We start from the raw sequence: 17,305 nt of genomic DNA on the forward strand, positions 1-17,305 counted from the left end.
TCTTCCCCAGCTGGCCTCCACATCCAATGCCACCTCTCCCACTCCTCCCCATCCACCGTTGCATGCTCTCCCCCTTTCCTTCTCTTTGGGCGACGGCAGCGGATTTGGATGACGGTGACGGATCTGACCTCGCTGAATCTGCGATGGCGGTGAACGACAGCGACTTGGGAGTGGCGACACGACCTCATCGGTGACGTGGAGCGGCAACGTGCCCTCGGTGGCGGTGGAGACCACCACGGCAAGTTCTCCCTGACCTCTTCTTTTCCCCAAGCGCTTCACGAGGCTACGGTTCTCTCCCAGCGTGTGGCCCCAAGCTGTGGCTTCGCGGCTCCCGAGCCGAAGAACAGAGACGAAATTGTTTCCTCTACAAGCACAGCTACGCCCTGCAGAACCACACCACCAACTGCCAGCTCGACTCGGCTCCGACGTGGAGGCTTGAGACCACAGGACAGGGTGGAGCATTGTAGATGGCCTAAGGCAGCGTTATATGTTAGAGTATATACATGTTTCTGTTATGTAATTCGTATGCATTGGAGATTAAGGTGGCCGGTAGTTAGTCCAGGATGTTATTATCTCGTGTAATTAGGATCCGGCTACCAGAACTCCATCGCATATATATGTACTCTCCCTATCGCCGTTTTGCGCGATCTAATCAACACGAATCCGTCGCTTCGTCGACGTTAATCTAGATTAGTTTTCTTTCATGGTATCAGAGCCTTCGACATAGATTGTCATGGCTTCCTCCTCATCTACCACCTCCACCGGCAATCCTCTCTTCGGTGTGCACGTCACTGAAAAACTCACCAAGCAGAATCATGCGGCATGGACAGCACAAATCCTGGCGGCTGTTCGTGGCGCACGACTGGAGGGCTACATCACCGGGAAGAAGGAGGCGCTAGCTGCTCAGATCGAGCGGAAAGAGGGAGAGAAAGGGGAGAAGACAACAATGGTGGAAAATCCAGCTTTTGAGGAGTGGTTCGCGGCCGATCAATAGGTGCTCGGCTTCCTCCTCTCCTCTGTCACGTGATATATTGAATCAAGTGGCCGGAGCAAGATCTTCGGCGCAGGCATGGAGAGCAATCAGCGACATGGTTGGATCCCAAACACGCGCGCGCACGTTGAACGTGCGTCTCGCCCTCCAAACAACAAGCAAAGGTACAATGTCAATTTCTGAGTACTTTGGCAAGATGAAAGCCTATAGCGATGAGATTGCATCTACTGGAAAACCTCTAGATGAGGAAGATACGATTGCATATATTGTAAACGGCCTAGATGGCGACTATGACTCGTTTGTATCTGCTCTTGGGATGAGGGTTGAACCCATCACTATGACAGAATTGTATGCACAATTGCTCAACTTTGAGAACAGGCTACATCTGCGAAAACAAGGCTCAGCAAATGCAGCACATCGCGGCAATGGCGGCCGTGGAAACTTCATCCCTCGTGGCGGTGCCATTGGCGCTGCTGGCGGAACGAATCCTGGACGTGGCCATGGTGACAGTGGTCGCGGCCGTGGAAGCACAGGAGGAAACCGCGGTGGATGGGGTGGCAACCAGCAGCGTGTTGACACGCGCCCTGTGTGCCAGGTCTACTACAAGAGAGGCCACGTCGTTGCTGAGTGTTGGCATCGCTTTGATGCCAACTACGTGCCTGGCGAAAGACATGTAGCTGCTGCCGCATACGCCTATGGTCTTGATACCAACTGGTATATCGATACTGGGGCTACAGATCATCTCACAAGCGAGCTGGACAAGCTGACGACCCGGGAGAAATACAAGGGGACCGATCAAATTCACACTGCAAATGGCGCAGGTATGAAAATTGAGCATATAGGTCATTCCTTGATTTATACCCCTGATCGTACACTTCATTTAAAAAATGTCCTTCATGTTCCACAAGCCTCGAAAAATCTTATTTCTGCATCTCGCCTTGCTGAAGATAATTATGCATTCCTTGAGATTCACTCTAAATATTTTTTGGTTAAGGATCTGGCCACGAAGAAAATAATTCTTAGGGGGAGGCGTCACAGGGGTCTCTATCCACTGCCTTCCAGCACATCCAAGCAATCCTACAGTGTCATACCATCTTTCACAAGATGTCATAGTCGCCTCGGCCATCCTTCCACTTCTATTGTCGCAAGAATAATTAGTAAAAATAAGTTACCATGTCTTTCTGAGTCTAGAGATGAGTCAGTCTGTGATCCATGTCAGAAGGCTAAAAGCCATCAGCTACCTTATTCCAAGTCATCTAGTTTTTCAAGTAATCCTTTGGATCTTATTTATTCTGATGTATGGGGTCCTGCTCCTGATTCTGTTGGGGGCAAGAAATATTATATGAGTTTTATTGATGATTATAGCAAGTTTACTTGGGTTTATCCTATTAAGTATAAATCTGATGTTTTTCAAAGGTTCCATGAGTTTCAAGTTCTTGTAGAACGATTGCTTGGTCACAAAATTATTGCCATGCAAACTGACTGGGGAGGAGAATATGAAAAACTCCACTCTTTCTTTGAGAAAATTAGGATAACCCATCATGTATCTTGCCCTCATGCTCACCAACAGAATGGTTCAGCAGAGCGCAAGCATCGCCATATTGTTGAGGTTGGGCTTGCTCTACTTGCTCAAGCATCTATGCCTTTAAAATTTTGGGATGAAGCTTTCCTTACTGCATCCTATCTCATAAACAGAACCCCTAGCAAAGTGATCCAATTTGAGACACCTCTAGAAAAATTGTTTCATCGAAAACCCAATTACCAATTTTTACAAGTTTTTGGGTGTGCTTGCTGGCCTAACCTTCGACCATACAACAATCATAAACTACAATTTTGCTCTAAGCAATGTGCCTTCCTTAGATATAGTCACCTTCACAAGGGTTTCAAATGTCTAGATATATCTACCGGGAGAGTATATATATTCCGTGATGTTATCTTTGATGAAAATGTTTTTCCTTTCTCCCAACTTCACTCTAATGCTGGAGCTCGTCTCCGTGCTGAGATATCTTTGTTGCCTAGCTCCCTTGTCCCACACTGTACTGATCAAGGGGGAGAACATGGTATTGATCATATGCTTAATACTGCGCCTAATGAGCCATCTGATGATTTTTCTGGAGAAAATGTAGCAGAAGATGATGCAGATAGTAGTGCTGGGACGCAGGAGGATGTACACGGAGAAATTCTGATGAAGAATCCACTCCAAGGTCGCGGACCGTGCAGACACAGCAGGCAAGGCAATCTCGGGAGCAGGTTCTCCAGCTCAAGTACAGGCGACGGTGGACACAACAGAGGTTGCAGATCATGTGCAGCTGTTTGTCAGTGGAGCCAACGAAGAAATTGAGGCAGGCATGCATGATTTACACGGCACCAATGCTGACAACACGCAGTCTGACGCCATTGATCTCCTGAACAGTACCAGCTGACACCTCCAGGATCATCTGTGCAGCAAGATGCTCCGGTCAGACCAAAAACAAGGCTTCAAAGTGGTATAAGAAAAGAGAAAATTTACACAGATGGCACAGTGAAGTGGGGGTGTTTCTCTGCGTTAGGTGAGTCTCAGGTGGTGTTCTTTTCTTCTGTAGATGAAGATAAAGATGAAGATTAAGTTTTTTTTACGCAAAACAAGGTGGTATTAACGTATGATTGATTGAGTTTTAATTATGACAAACTTGAAAAATAGATTAATATGATATTTTAGAGTAACTTTTATATAGAAAGTTTTCGCACGAAACACATCGTTTTCCAGTTTGAAAAGCGTGACACGAAAATCTTAATCTTCATCCAACTCTTGTTAGAGAAAAGAACAGGACCTCAGTCTTTAGATGAAGCTTTTACTGATAAAAATTGGAAAGATACTATAGATGCAGAGTATCATGCCTTGATGAAAAATAACACATGGCACCTAGTCCCTTATTAGAAAGGAACAAATATAATTGACTGCAAATGGGTGTATAAGGTGAAGAGAAAAGCTGATGGTATCCTAGATAGGTACAAGGCCAGGTTGGTTGCTAAAGGCTTCAAACAAAGGTATGGCATTGATTATGAGGATACTTTTAGTCCTGTTGTTAAAGCAGTTACTATTAGAACCATTTTATCTATTGCTGTATCTTGGAGTTTGCGATAGTTAGATGTGCAGAATGCTTTTCTTCATGGAATTCTTGAAGAAGAGGTGTACATGAGGCAACCACCAGGATATGAAGATCCTAAATATCCAGATCATATATGTAAACTTGATAAAGCTCTATATGGGCTTAAACAGGCGCCCAGGGCCTGGTATTCAAGGTTATGTACTAAACTGCAGGAACTTGGTTTTAAACCATCAAAGGCGGATACCTCTCTATTCTTTTATAGTAAAGGAAATGTCTCTATCTTCCTGTTGATTTATGTTGATGATATAATTGTTGTAAGTTCTGTACCCAGTGCAACTGCAACACTGCTAAAGGATCTTACTAAAGATTTTGCCTTGAAAGACTTGGGAGAACTGCAGTTCTTCCTAGGAATTGAGGTAAACTAGTAGGGACCCCGCGGCGTTGCCGCGGGCGTAATTGGAACTCAGGCTATTCCATAATTTTGCAGTTATTCCATACTGTCATATAAGATGGATATACATATTTCATTAAAACAATTGAGGACAAACATTTACTAATATACGATTGTAGAGGTGGGGTTCGAATAACATATAAGAACTGATTAACAGATTGACTGTAGAATGGTATAACAATATTTAAAGAACATATTCATAGGTCTGAGAAACTATCGAAGCCAAGTATACACGGGCAAAGCACATAGACGTATCAGTCATGCATATATATAGCAATATCATGTTATGATCCACACGTGCGCGCACAAAATGAGGCACATCACACGGTAAATATTCTAGTAGTTCAAGATGCACCCTGTGAAGAGAAAAGAAATAATTTAGCTGGGTCTGATATGAAGGTAAGTTGGATATAGACATAAGGGCAAGGGTAACCACTCATATGGATTAGCAGTAATGTTTAATTATATGACTAAACTGGAATATACTGATACATTGCTACGATGATATACATTGGAAGGAAAAGGTATTCCGACTGGAAAGCACATTTGTAAGTAACATTGAAGAAGGGTAATTAGATAGAATGGAGATCTACAAATTGATGTATAATAATGAATGTTGCATGAAAAAAAATACCATGGATGATCAGGAAAGAAGAAAACATATAGGCAAATGTAGGCCTTGTACAGTGCGATCACATATAGTGAAAATAGACGGGTTTTTTTTTGTAACTGTGGTTATGGACATTGAAAAGAACGGACGTTGTTAATTGATTAGTTCTCTAAGAATGCAAAATCATACATATCAATTCTCAGCACCATAGAGATAAATACAAATTTTAGGTATATCTGGATAAAAAATAACAGAGAAACTAATAGAACTTTTCTATGGATGGCAGTTGAAGAAAGACCAATAATTATATACCTAGTTCATGTGCACCTTTAATACTCACCTAGAGAGAAGGAAAGTGAATGATTGAGCCAAAACGCTGTTGTTTCCCAACGTCAAGAGGAAAGAAGGGTGTACTTCTATTGTTGTACACAAAACAGGGAAATCAGGCACATTTCATAGGTTGGACTGCATGGAGTCTGAATAAGCAGTGAATCTGCAAAATATGACAATATTAACTTTCACATGATTATGTAACTATAGTACAACAAAGGGAACGAATAAAAATAATATGCAGGATGATGGAAAGACATCTCAAACATGAAAAGATTGGCCCACCAATAAAAGCATCATTAACTGAGGAAGAAAGTCATTCAGTAAACAGTGGGCAGTAGTTGTACATGAAACCAAAAGGGAAATGCTTGCAGTTAGTAGAAGCCTGCAAAAAATAGAAAACAATATGTTTATTCAATTTTGATAAGGGGAAAAAATATTAGACTACATAAACATAGTACTTATGAGCTCAGCTTACATGTAAAACCATCGAAAATTTCTTTGTAGACAACATTTTGAGTGCTTTCTGCATGTTCAGGAGGGTTGTTATCTATCAGAACACGCAAACCATCTGGGGATGTCACTCGTGAGAAAGCAACATAGAGCTGACCGTGTGAAAAAACCGGGCTAGGTAGATAAACTCCAACCCTACTAAGTGTCTGCCCTTGTCTCTTATTTATAGTCATTGCATATGAAACTCGAACTGGAAATTGGCGACGCTTAATCTTAAAGGGCCACCTTTTGTCGGTAGATGTAGTTACTATCCTTGGTATATATGCCTTACATCCTTTAGCTTTTCCTATGATTATTTCTCCTTCTATTATACAGTGAGTTAGCTGAGTTACTATGAGTCTTGTTCCATTGCAAAGGCCCTTTGATGGGTTCAAATTGCGGAGCAACATTATAGGAACCCTACTTTTAATTGCAAGCAATGATCTGGCAAGCCGCTCATTTATATTGTGTTGAGGAACTCCACTGGATAAAAGGCCTCAAGTGTAGCACGATTAGCTGTGCTATCATCTATGATGTCTGAGCTATAATATGACATTTGTTCTGTTGGCAACTGAGATATCATGTGGGAGTTGATTTCTGCAGCTATGTCATTAGTTGGGGCAAGGATTGCTCGCTCACAGAAATAAGCAACCATATCTGAAATGCTTGATTCATTGTACACAAAAGATACCAGTGATGAAATATTTCTTGATTCAGGTGGCAAAAGCAAGTATCCTGGAATTTTGATGTAACATGTATCATGTCTATCAGTAGGAGAGTTATCAGGCAATGTTCCTTCTCCAATATGAAGAAGCCATTTTGAGAATTCTTTAAGGTGATCTCGCTGAGTATCAGACAACAACGGTGATTGAAGCCTCATATTCTCAGTTAGATGCAGAATAATGCAGTGGGACCACAAATAAGAGCGGGTAATAGATGCACTTAAGATCTCATATTTCTATGCATGAGGCAGTACTGGAAGTGTTTGCCTAAAATCCCCTCCGAAAACAACTGTGAGGCCTCCAAATTGCTTCTTAGCTAGGGATGGATCATTTGAGGATAGGATATCCCTTAGTGTTCTATCCAGAGCTTCAAAACAATGTCTATGATTGACAGGTGCCTCATCCCATATAACTAAAGATGTTTGTTGTATCAATTGGGCTAGATGAGTTTTTTTTTTTTGATAGCATAGAGTGAATGTTCTTGTATATCTAATGGTATTTTGAAGCGGGAATGCGGTGTGCGACCACCTGGCAGAAGAAGTGCAGCAATGCTAGATGATGCAACAGCCAAAGCAATTTTTCCTTGAGCTCTAACAGCATTAAGCAAAGCATTCCAAAGAAATGTCTTCCCGGTACCACCATAGCCATGCACAAAGAATGTGTGACCAATGCAATTGTTGACTGATTGAAGGACAACATCATAAACATGTTTTTGATTCAGATTCAATTGATTGAGTTGTTCAGCTGCTTCTACTGATATCCTATCAATATCATAAGCTTGTTCATCTGTTAAAAGTCTATTGCCAACTGCACATGCACTGGTAAGAATGGGCTCAGGCAAGTTAAAGTGTGGTAAGCTATATCCAGAATTTCTAAGCAACTTGTCAATTTCAGCAAGAACAAATGATCTAACATGTTGTGTAAAAGGTGTAGAATGGTATGTCATACTATGCCCAATGCGATGCATGTAGTCCTCACCCATTCTAGAAAAATGTTCTTCAAATAAAGCCAATGGATCTGTAACATTGCAAAAGAGGAGAAGTGTGACAAACAACTCACGGAGCTGGTATGGAAGAGCCCAATGCGCTGCATCAACTATAGCGGACAACCACTCACGATCATCACCTAGGAGACCAGGAGCCTGGCAAGCAGCCTGGAATGTTGGATACTGTTGGCCTTCAATTGTTCTGATCTCTGAGTACGACCTTGCCACCTTCACTATAGCAACATACGAAGATAGTAGGAATCCCCCTGGTTAGGGCCTACATTGGCTAGTCTTCCGACGTTACCAGTACCACGTCGATAATCCCAATACTTTCCATCAGCATGCCAAGTGAAGTGCTCTGGGAACTCTGCATATGTGTAGCACACAGCCTCAGGATAGGTCTTGTTAGCTTCAAACCAGGCAGTGAGCTTTGTAATTTGATTCCATGGGTTCTGCAATACTTGTTCTAGGCTGTCATCCTCATTGTATACTACACTGTTTCCGAGTGGTAGATGGACAGGAAGACGCTCAACAGAAGGGTTAGTGTGGTGAATTTCAAACTGGAGCAAGCGCCAAGCTGCATCATTGGGAGCTATACATCTGCACTCTAGGTAATCTTGGATCTCATTAACACCTTTGGTACAGGTAGATGATTCACCGGATGCTCTTTTACGTTGGAGACCAACCTTTGAACAATCAAAACCTTTGGTAAAATACTTGAATAAATATTTTTCCATCCCATCACGGCTAACTCTCTCTACATTTATGTGTGCTTGGTACTTCACACATAAATCCACATTATGCAGGAGAACAAATGCATTATCAACAGCAACACCATTCTTTTTGGTAGATATTCTATTCTTTGGTCGAGCATATCTAACATGTCCATTTTGTAAGATTGTTGTCTTCTCACAATATTCTTTTGGATAGTTCTTAGAGCATTCGCCGTTAACCATGCAAGCACATGATGGATGTCCCTCACCACAAGGACCATGAATCATAAATGCAGATACAGCATCAAAACCAATTGGATCGACAGAAGGATCAGGTAATTGTGCTGATATGAACTTATCAACCTCATCAGCAGTCAATGCACCAGTTTTTTTTAGCCATAAAATAATATGGACATGTGGAAGACCACGTTTCTAAAATTCGATAATGTATACAACTGCGAAACATCATAAATAAATAAAGTGAAAAACATATTTAAAATAAATGGAAAGGTAAATAAAAGGAGTATGTCTAGAATTAAAGTAATGTATCAAACCTGCAGTAATTGGACCAAAAAATTCATTCTTTGTGATATCATCGATGAAGAGATGCAGCTTCATATGAAACACACGATCAACAATATCAGGCTGTTCGATGAATGTTGCCCAGGAATTAGAGCCAAAGCCTAAGTAATTTTTGTCTATAAAGGGTTCGATGTGAAAGTGATAAATAAATCAGGACAACCATACTTTCGACAAAGAGCAACACAATCAAGGTAGTTTTGGTATAGATAGCGTGGCCCTCCAACATAGGAAGAAGGTTTTATAATTCTTTGGCCTGCTTCAGACCCTTCTATAATGCCTCTATGTATTGTATCATGAATTTCTTTGAGAGGAGCAGTTCTATATTTCTGTTGAAATGATTTAGTCCTAAAGTGACTCAACTGAGATTCTTCCATGCAACAATATGCGTCAATAACATAGGCTTGTGTACCTCTTTTGCAACGCGTTAGGGTGTTGAAATCATCACCTCTATCATGAAGCCTATAGGCATAATATTCTACCTCTGTGACACGCTTCCGTTTAATCCCTGCTGATCTTCGACACTGTCTATATGCAATGTTTTGATGATACCCATCTTCTCCATAAGGAAATAAAATTGGGTACTGCATCGCCATAAATTTACAGTGATCTTCTTTAACTTTCCTTAGATTGCCAGCCTTGTCTTCTACCATCAGGTCACGTCCAATATCACTTGTACCTAAGTCACCAACAACTAATCCAACAACCTCTGATGCTACTGGAGCATTAAATATATCGCCATGCTTGTCAGGAGATCCAAACAATCTTATAAAATAGTGGTCATCGGGTGCACCTGCCCTAGAAAGCCTATCACGGGCAACCCTAAATAACTTGACAATTGGGTTATGGGCATCAAACATTTGCATGAGAGCAGCTACAATTTCTTCGTTAGGTTGGAAGGCTCTATTTTTATAGGTGCCAACACGCAATCTATTCATAAGCTCATTTTGAGTGTCAAATATGTACAGCTGAGCATATTCTGGTCGTTTATCCCTTTTTGGTAGGAGCGACCCAATACGATGGCAGAGCTGGCCACTTCTCTTGAATGTATATGGACCACGACCATCATTGATAGAATCAATCACATTCACCCCCATTGATGTAAAAGCAAACATAGAGTTGTAGTACCTTATATTCTCACAGAAATGAGCTGATTTAGCTCTATCCACCGCAGTTAGCAGACTATGCAAAGGCTCTGGAGGTGGCTTGTAGGAAGGCAAGATAACACTTCCTCCTTTGCAGCACTTGTTGTATAACGGTCTTGTTGTGTGACGCCGTCGGTCGATGCGCTCCTCATACCAAAATAATGCGCCACAATAACAACATGTGTGACTTGGTGGACCAAGGTTTAATGGTGAGAAAACAGAGCCTGACAATAAAAAGGGGGAAATGTGAGCTCGAGTTCTCATTCTAGTGTAAAATGTACAAATCTATTGAGGCAAGAGTGTATACATCGAGACCAGCATCGAGATTGAACATTTACAATCGAGCAGTTTGATGAGCAGTCATGATCGAACAGTCGAGATAACATCATGATTGAGCATCACATACGAATCGTCTGCGAGAATCAACACAAATTAGTATGTATCGTGTATGCCTTCTCAATTGCAAGAAACAAAATGTGTTCGAATACATATGGCTTAGAACAAACAGGGAAAATATATGTTAGCGATGGACTTACGGGAATGACCATTTGTAGGGATAGTGGTATGAGAAGACGATGCATCTGCGGAAGGCAATATTAGGATATTAGGCACATAATATGCAAAAGAAAAGGAACTGTAAATTTGAGACACAGTACAGACACCTTTATCATATATGGAAGATGATGAATGTGCCAACCGTTGTCGCAATACCCTAGAACGCTCTGACATATATGCTTTACGTTTTTTACGTGATTGAGCAGCCATGGCGGAATCTGGGCGAGGAAAATCTGAGGAATAAGTAAGAGAATAGCATTAGGCACATTGCATGGACGCATTGTGGAGGCAAATGGAGCACATTATTTGTGAATGTAATATAAGAATTTTTTAAAAAAAAATTGAGCACAATGGTGGCCATGCCTGTAAGTTGAGTATACGAACGGCGTCGAACAGGCCGGTTAGATCTGAAATTGAAGGCTGTGGGGAAGTCATTCGCGTGGCTTGATGGTGATCCATGTAACTCACCATCATTAGTCTCTATAAGTAAGAGAATAGCATTAGCTACATTGCATGGGTGCACTGTGAAGGCAGATGGAGAACATTATTTGTGAATGTAATATTTTTATTAAGATATAAGAATGAGCAGCAAGCACACAGAGGTGTTTTAAAAGATTAAGCACCATGGTGGCCATATATACCAGCAAGTTGAGTACACAAACGGCGTCGAACAGGCCGGTTAGATCTGAAATTGAAGGCTGTGGGGAAGTCATCGGCATCGTTTGATAGCGATTCATGTAGCTCACCATCATTAATCTCTAATATTGGTCGCTTACGCTTAAGGCGTGCACAAACCAGAGATTTTCCATCAGGCATAGACATAATCTGAAAGTTTTAGAGCTGAAATTAAGTGGGAACTAACAAAGAATCTATTGCATGTTGGCATGGGGTATAACACTGTGTAAGGTAACAAACTGGGTAGTAATGAGAACCAACGAACTGATAAAAGGAAATATAAATAATGAGAAGATAACTCAACATATGTAACCCTCTATACAAAGCTACTTTAAGAGCTAGAATATTACACGAGAATACAAAAACATATACATATAAGCTGAGAAAAGAATCACCCATGGTAATAATAGGAGCAAGCACGATCTACCATCAAGAGGTACATATTAATCAACGCAACAATAGGCAATGATATATGGTAACGATAAATCATCGATAAGCAAATTTGATACAAAACAACACAGGAGGTTGACATAAAAATTATAGACCATGACTGGCCTATATATAAATTAGACAATAGTATCTCCCCTGGTTGAACCTAATAGTATCTGAAGGCATTCTTAACAATAGCTTGCCGTGACCAAAGTAGAGAGAGAGAGAAAGAGCAGGAAAAGATTGCCAGGAAAGGCAAATATGCGCAATGGTCTATATATATGGAGTAAGTAAGCAACACTCTGTTGATTTTTCAAGAAGCGGGTGTGCACTCTAGGTGGAGCCGATAGCATTTTCAAGAAGCCAAGAACAACACTCTGTTGATTTTTCCCCAATTTAGTGAAAAGAGGCCCGATCTGTTCTGGTCGGTGAAAAAGAAATGAAAGGAAAGCGATAAACTATGAGCAAATATAATGGGTGAAGAAAAACAAATAATCGAGATGAAATGTTTAAGAATGCAAACACGATGTGACGCCGGAACTCAAGAAGAAAGGATGCAAAGCCGATCTGATGCTGGCAAACTGCTCATGTTGTTACATATAAGCCATCTTTAATTGAAGCTTTTCTGTATATAAAACACAAAAAATATCACTACATGTGTAGATAAAGCTTAGACATTTGGTATTTCTGGAATCACACAACACCGCATCGGGCATTATTAACTGCAAGCTGCACCATCCCATGCATACAATGGAATATATAGCTTCAACTATTAAGAATGGAAATAAGCTTTACTAAGACCAATCAACTAAAGCACAAAAAGCAACAGATTCCATCCTATAACAGAACTTGCAAAGCAATTAAGTGAGTGATTACAACCAGGACAAAGCCAGTAGATCATGCTAAATATTGCATCTACCTATCAAATACGGCAGCAGGCCAAAAATAACTCAGCGAACGGTTCAGTGAATAAATTTCCAAACTATTTTATTACGCATAATTTTTGTACACAGGGGATACCAAAACTATCAAGCATTGCAGGCAATTCCATGGCACAGCCAATCAAAGCTACCATCTAGAGAAGAAGCCAGGAGTTCATCCCTCCAAAAAAGAAATTGCTTTCCCACCTACAGTACCAAGCACTAACCCTAGCTTAAGAGAAAACAACGCGACACCGATAGCTCCACACCAGAGAGGCAGGAGAGGCACGATCCCCAAATCAAAGCCGTGCTCCCTGAGCTGGAGCTCCAAGCAAAACAACCAGAGAAGTTATCGAGGGGCTTACAGCGATTCGACGCCCAAGAAAACCCTAGAGGGAGAGGGCAAGACGGGGTGCCGCGCGGGTGTGGGGAGACGGCGGCGGTCTCTAGGAAGAAGCGACGGCGGCCGCCGATGGCCTCGCCTGGAAGCGACGACGGCGAGCGATGCCAGCTACTTGCCCGAGGTCGAGATGAAAGGGGAACGGCGGCGCCGTCGGAGGCGACGACGCGGTGGAGAGAATGGGGAATCGGCTGGTTCACGGGTGCCCCTTTTTTTCTCTTCTGCCTGTCGTGAGCCTGGGTGGTGGGCTCAATTGACCTGGCCCGATACGATGCAAACACATGGCTGGACAGGAGATCGGACGCGGCTGATTTCGGGGCGACGTGGCCGCGCGGCCGGATCTACAGTGTACAGTACCGACGTTAGCTTTATAGGATTTTATATGATAAGACAGATCATGGAGTAATTCTGACACAAGAAAAGTATGCAAATGACATGCTCAAACGAGTAGGGATACAAGATTGTAAACCTGTAAGTACCCCATTACTTGTTTCAGAAAAACTTTCAGCCCACGAAGATACACTTCTTGGCCTAAATGATGCAACACAATATAGAAGTGTAGTAGGAGCTTTGCAATATTTAACTTTGACTAGGCCTGATATTGCTTATTCAGTAAATAAAGTCCGTCAATTTTTGCATGCTCCTACTCTAACACATTGGACAGTGGTCAAGAGAATTCTGAGATATGTAATGTTAAGTATACAGTTGGTCATGGTTTAGAGATTCATAAATCTCCTTCTATGCTGGTAAATGAGTTTACTGATGTTGACTGGGCAGGCTGTGTAGATGATAGGAGATCTATAGGTGGTTTTGCTATATATCTTGGGTCAAACTTGGTGTCATGGAGTGCAAGAAAACAGACTACAGTCTCCAGATCTAGCACTGAAGCAGAATATAAGGCTTTAGCTAATACTACAGCTGAAATTATGTGGATACAAACATTGGTACAGGAAATAGGTGTTGAGACGCCTAGAACTGCTAAGATTTGGTGTGATAATATTAGAGCTAAACATTTATCTGCTAACCCAGTTTTTCATGCACGCACTAATCATATAGAAGTAGACTACCATTTTGTCAGAGAAAAGAGTAATTGAGATAGAATATATTTCTTCCAAGGATCAAGTTGTAGATGGGTTCACCAAGCCTTTGGCTGTGAGACAGTTTGAAGATTTCAGAAACAATCTCAACTTAAGAAGTTTCAATTGAGGGGGAGTGTTAGAGTATATACATGGTTTTGTTATGTAATTCGTATGCATTGGAGATTAAAGGTAGCCGGTAGTTAGCCCAGGATGTCATTATCTCGTGTAATTAGGATCCAGCTACCAGAACTCCAACGCATATATATGTACTCTCCCTATCGCCGTTTTGCGCGATCTAATCAACACGAATCCGTCGCTCCGTCGACGTTAATCTAGATTAGTTTTCTTTCATTATAATGTGCCGATACGAGCAGCGCTGAACAGCTGCTGCACTGTTGTTTGTTCTCAGTAAATTGGAAAGTTGATTACCATTTATCGAGGTGAGTAACGTCAGTGCAGGCACCAGCTCCAGCTCCGCGTGAAGACCTATTGAAAGGAGGGAGTGCAGATAATACATGATATTATCACTGCTGGAGAAACCTTTTTTTTATTGACCAAAAAGCACAATAGTTCTGGTTGATAAAAAACCGTGACTAAAAATTATTTTTAGTCCCGGTTCAAAAGCTCAGGGGTACTTTTTACCAACCGAAACTAACACTACAACAAAAATGCTTTGTAGAGACATTTTTCTAGTACTGTAGAGGCACTTATCAAATGACTTTACAACAATGTAGAGGCATTTTAAAAAATGTCTAATAAGTGTCTTATGGTGAATTGTCTCTACAAACGAAGAGATATTTTATAAAATGTCTATAAGATGGTAGAGGCATTTTCTAGAGACATTAAATTGTACCGCAAACATATAAAACCAATCCAAAAAAGATAATAAAATAGTTTCCTTGGTTTCGACAAGTCTTGAACTCACGATCTCTTGATTAAATCATTTTAATCTTCAATACACTAACCAACTCAACTCCATGTCATTACTTATATGCTTGTTCCTCTAGTTACTTATATTTAGTCCTTTAGTACATATTATCATTCTAGAAAGTGTCTCTACATAGTTTAAAATGTCTCAACGAAATGCCTTTACATATTAGACGCATTTTATAGTGCCGAAAGAATGCCTCTACGAGATAAAATCTAACAAACTGATCTAAAAATGTCTCTAGAGTAAAAGTTTTCTAGGCAATTTTTAAAGTGCCTTTATAAAGTGTCTCTACACTATAAAACTTCTGATTTTAGAAGCAATTTGCAAAACGTCTCTACAAAAGTGCCTCTATACGAGGTTTTTGTTGTAGTGTAAAGATCATTATTAGTCCCGGTTCAATAAATGGCAGCCGGTGTTAGACCCCTCTACTATCTTCTTTAGGGACTCTTTGTTGGTAACAACAACTGGGACTAAAGATCTATTTTTAAGTCCCCTGGGTGTTTATATAAACCGGGATCAAAACTGAGGAAAAAAAGGCAGCTTCCTTGGCAACCGCGCGACTCAAGTCTACTCCCCTAGCGAGCCTAATCCTGTTCTCAACCGGCCTCCTCCCCTCAGTTTTCTCAATCCTAAGTCCTCCCCACTCCTCCTCATCACTACTACAATAGCTATTTTTGCGTGTGGTTTTTTCGCCTGTATGGAACGAGGCGTCTGGGAAAATTGTGATTTTCTCGTGCGGGTGGCGCATCCGCACACGAAAATCGGATTTTCGCATGTGGGTGGTTATGCCGCCGCACGAGAAAATAAAAATCTGGGAAAATTTTTTCAAAAAATAGAAACCCTAACCCTAGATCCGGGCACCCTGTCACCACCACCGCGCCGGCCGCCATCATCGCCGGATCTGGGCGGGGGGCAGCCGCCGCCGCTGGATCCGGGTGTGGGGAGGGCGTCGCTGCTCCCAGCTGCCTCGCGCGAGTGTCGGGAGGAGGGGGAGAACATCGAGCCGCCGCCGCTCCCAGCCACTGCCTCCTTGTCGTCGTCGGCGGCAGTGGCCCCCATCTGTCCGCCGCCCGCGAGCATCGGGAGGAGGGGGAGAAGGTCGGGCGGGGGCGGCGGCGCGCGCACACCGCTCCCGTCCAGTCTCCAAGCCCCGCCGCCGTCGCGAGCCCACCGCCGAGAGCCGACCGGAGGAGGAGAAGGAGAAGGTCAGAGAGAGAGGAAAGTGAGAGGAGAGGAAAGTGAGGAGAAGATAAGGGGGAGAGAAAGGAGAGAAGGGACCAGGGGAGAGAAAAATTTAAAAAATTTTAAATTGGATGGGAGGGAAGACTATTTTTGTGTGCGGGTAGATTAGGAGGCCCGTACGTGAAAATAAGCTTATTTTCACGTGTGGGCCTATTAAGTGACCCACACACAAAAATTGATTTTCCTGTGGGGTCGACGACCCGGCTCCGGTCCCTCTATTTTTCTGTGCGGTCCAACTTACGGACTGCATAGAAACAAAATGGGATGGCGTCTAGAAAAATCAATCATGTTGTAGTGATCCCCCTCCGACGATGGCGGCGTTGGCCCGCGCGGGGGGGGGGGGGGGGGGGGGGGGCGGCGGGAGGCGGTGCACGACGGTGCGGCGGCCGGCGATGGCTGTGGATTTTTTTTATTTTGTGAATTTTTTGTAGTGAATGATTTGTATATTTTGTTGGAGATTCTTTTTTTTGATTTGGGGATGATTTTATGATTGATTTGTGGATTGTGGATGTGTATGTATTGGATGATTTTGTTGTGCATGATTTGTGGGAATTTGGGTGGGGGAATAGATACAAGCAACAAAAAAGAAAACAATAAAAAAGAAAAAAAAATACCAACCCGGACGTGGCCCTATCCATCTCCCGGTACCAATCGGGACTAAAGATGGATGTTTAGTCCCAGTTATTTCACCCGGGACTAAAGATACCCATCTTTAGTCACGTATTCGTACTCCCGGTTACATAATCGGGACTATAGGGGGTTACGAACCAGGGTTAAAGACCCTTTCTCCACCAGTGTATATGTGACAAACATAATTTAATTAATACGTGCATTAATTATGCAAACAAGGGAATAGATTTTCTCAACATCACACACAAATATATACATTGAGGATACATACCCATGACACTTATGAATTTTGACACAACTATAACTATATTGAAGAGGCACACAGCAGTACTACTCG

At 42.1% G+C, this 17,305-nt stretch overlaps 2 protein-coding genes and 1 non-coding gene across 40 annotated transcripts; 1 reads left to right on the forward strand and 2 right to left on the reverse strand.

The window, feature by feature from the left end:
• The first annotated feature begins 1,226 nt into the window (after positions 1-1,226).
• LOC112938823 (small nucleolar RNA Z247) lies at positions 1,227-1,365 on the forward strand. Its single transcript, XR_003242143.1, has one exon. It is a non-coding gene; the product is annotated as a small nucleolar RNA Z247 (small nucleolar RNA).
• A 1,356-nt stretch (positions 1,366-2,721) lies between these two features.
• LOC9267440 (uncharacterized) lies at positions 2,722-13,275 on the reverse strand. 38 transcript variants are annotated; one of them, XM_066309389.1, is made up of 13 exons: positions 13,052-13,275; positions 12,290-12,391; positions 11,304-12,182; positions 11,026-11,142; positions 10,770-10,895; positions 10,644-10,688; positions 10,415-10,520; positions 10,091-10,331; positions 8,938-9,028; positions 7,745-8,838; positions 5,757-5,856; positions 5,482-5,634; positions 2,722-3,429 (listed from the first exon to the last, which is right to left on the reverse strand). In XM_066309389.1, exons 3-7 carry the CDS (start codon positions 11,482-11,484, stop codon positions 10,468-10,470), a joined length of 522 nt encoding a protein of 173 aa, XP_066165486.1. In that variant the 5' UTR covers positions 11,485-12,182; positions 12,290-12,391; positions 13,052-13,275; the 3' UTR covers positions 2,722-3,429; positions 5,482-5,634; positions 5,757-5,856; positions 7,745-8,838; positions 8,938-9,028; positions 10,091-10,331; positions 10,415-10,467. The 38 variants fall into 38 exon arrangements, with proteins under 38 accessions (XP_066165486.1, XP_066165479.1, XP_066165470.1 ...); XM_066309382.1 differs by having other exon boundaries at positions 5,950-8,838; XM_066309377.1 differs by lacking the exon at positions 2,722-3,429 and adding an exon at positions 4,579-4,887.
• LOC107280629 (uncharacterized) lies at positions 6,424-8,407 on the reverse strand. Its single transcript, XM_015779318.1, has 4 exons — positions 7,975-8,407; positions 7,802-7,903; positions 7,214-7,702; positions 6,424-6,698 (listed from the first exon to the last, which is right to left on the reverse strand). Exons 1-4 carry the CDS (start codon positions 8,405-8,407, stop codon positions 6,424-6,426), a joined length of 1,299 nt encoding a protein of 432 aa, XP_015634804.1.
• Positions 13,276-17,305: the final 4,030 nt, after the last annotated feature.

This window comes from Oryza sativa, chromosome 4, assembly GCF_034140825.1.
Source record: "Oryza sativa Japonica Group chromosome 4, ASM3414082v1".
Classification (NCBI taxonomy): Eukaryota; Viridiplantae; Streptophyta; class Magnoliopsida; order Poales; family Poaceae; genus Oryza; species Oryza sativa.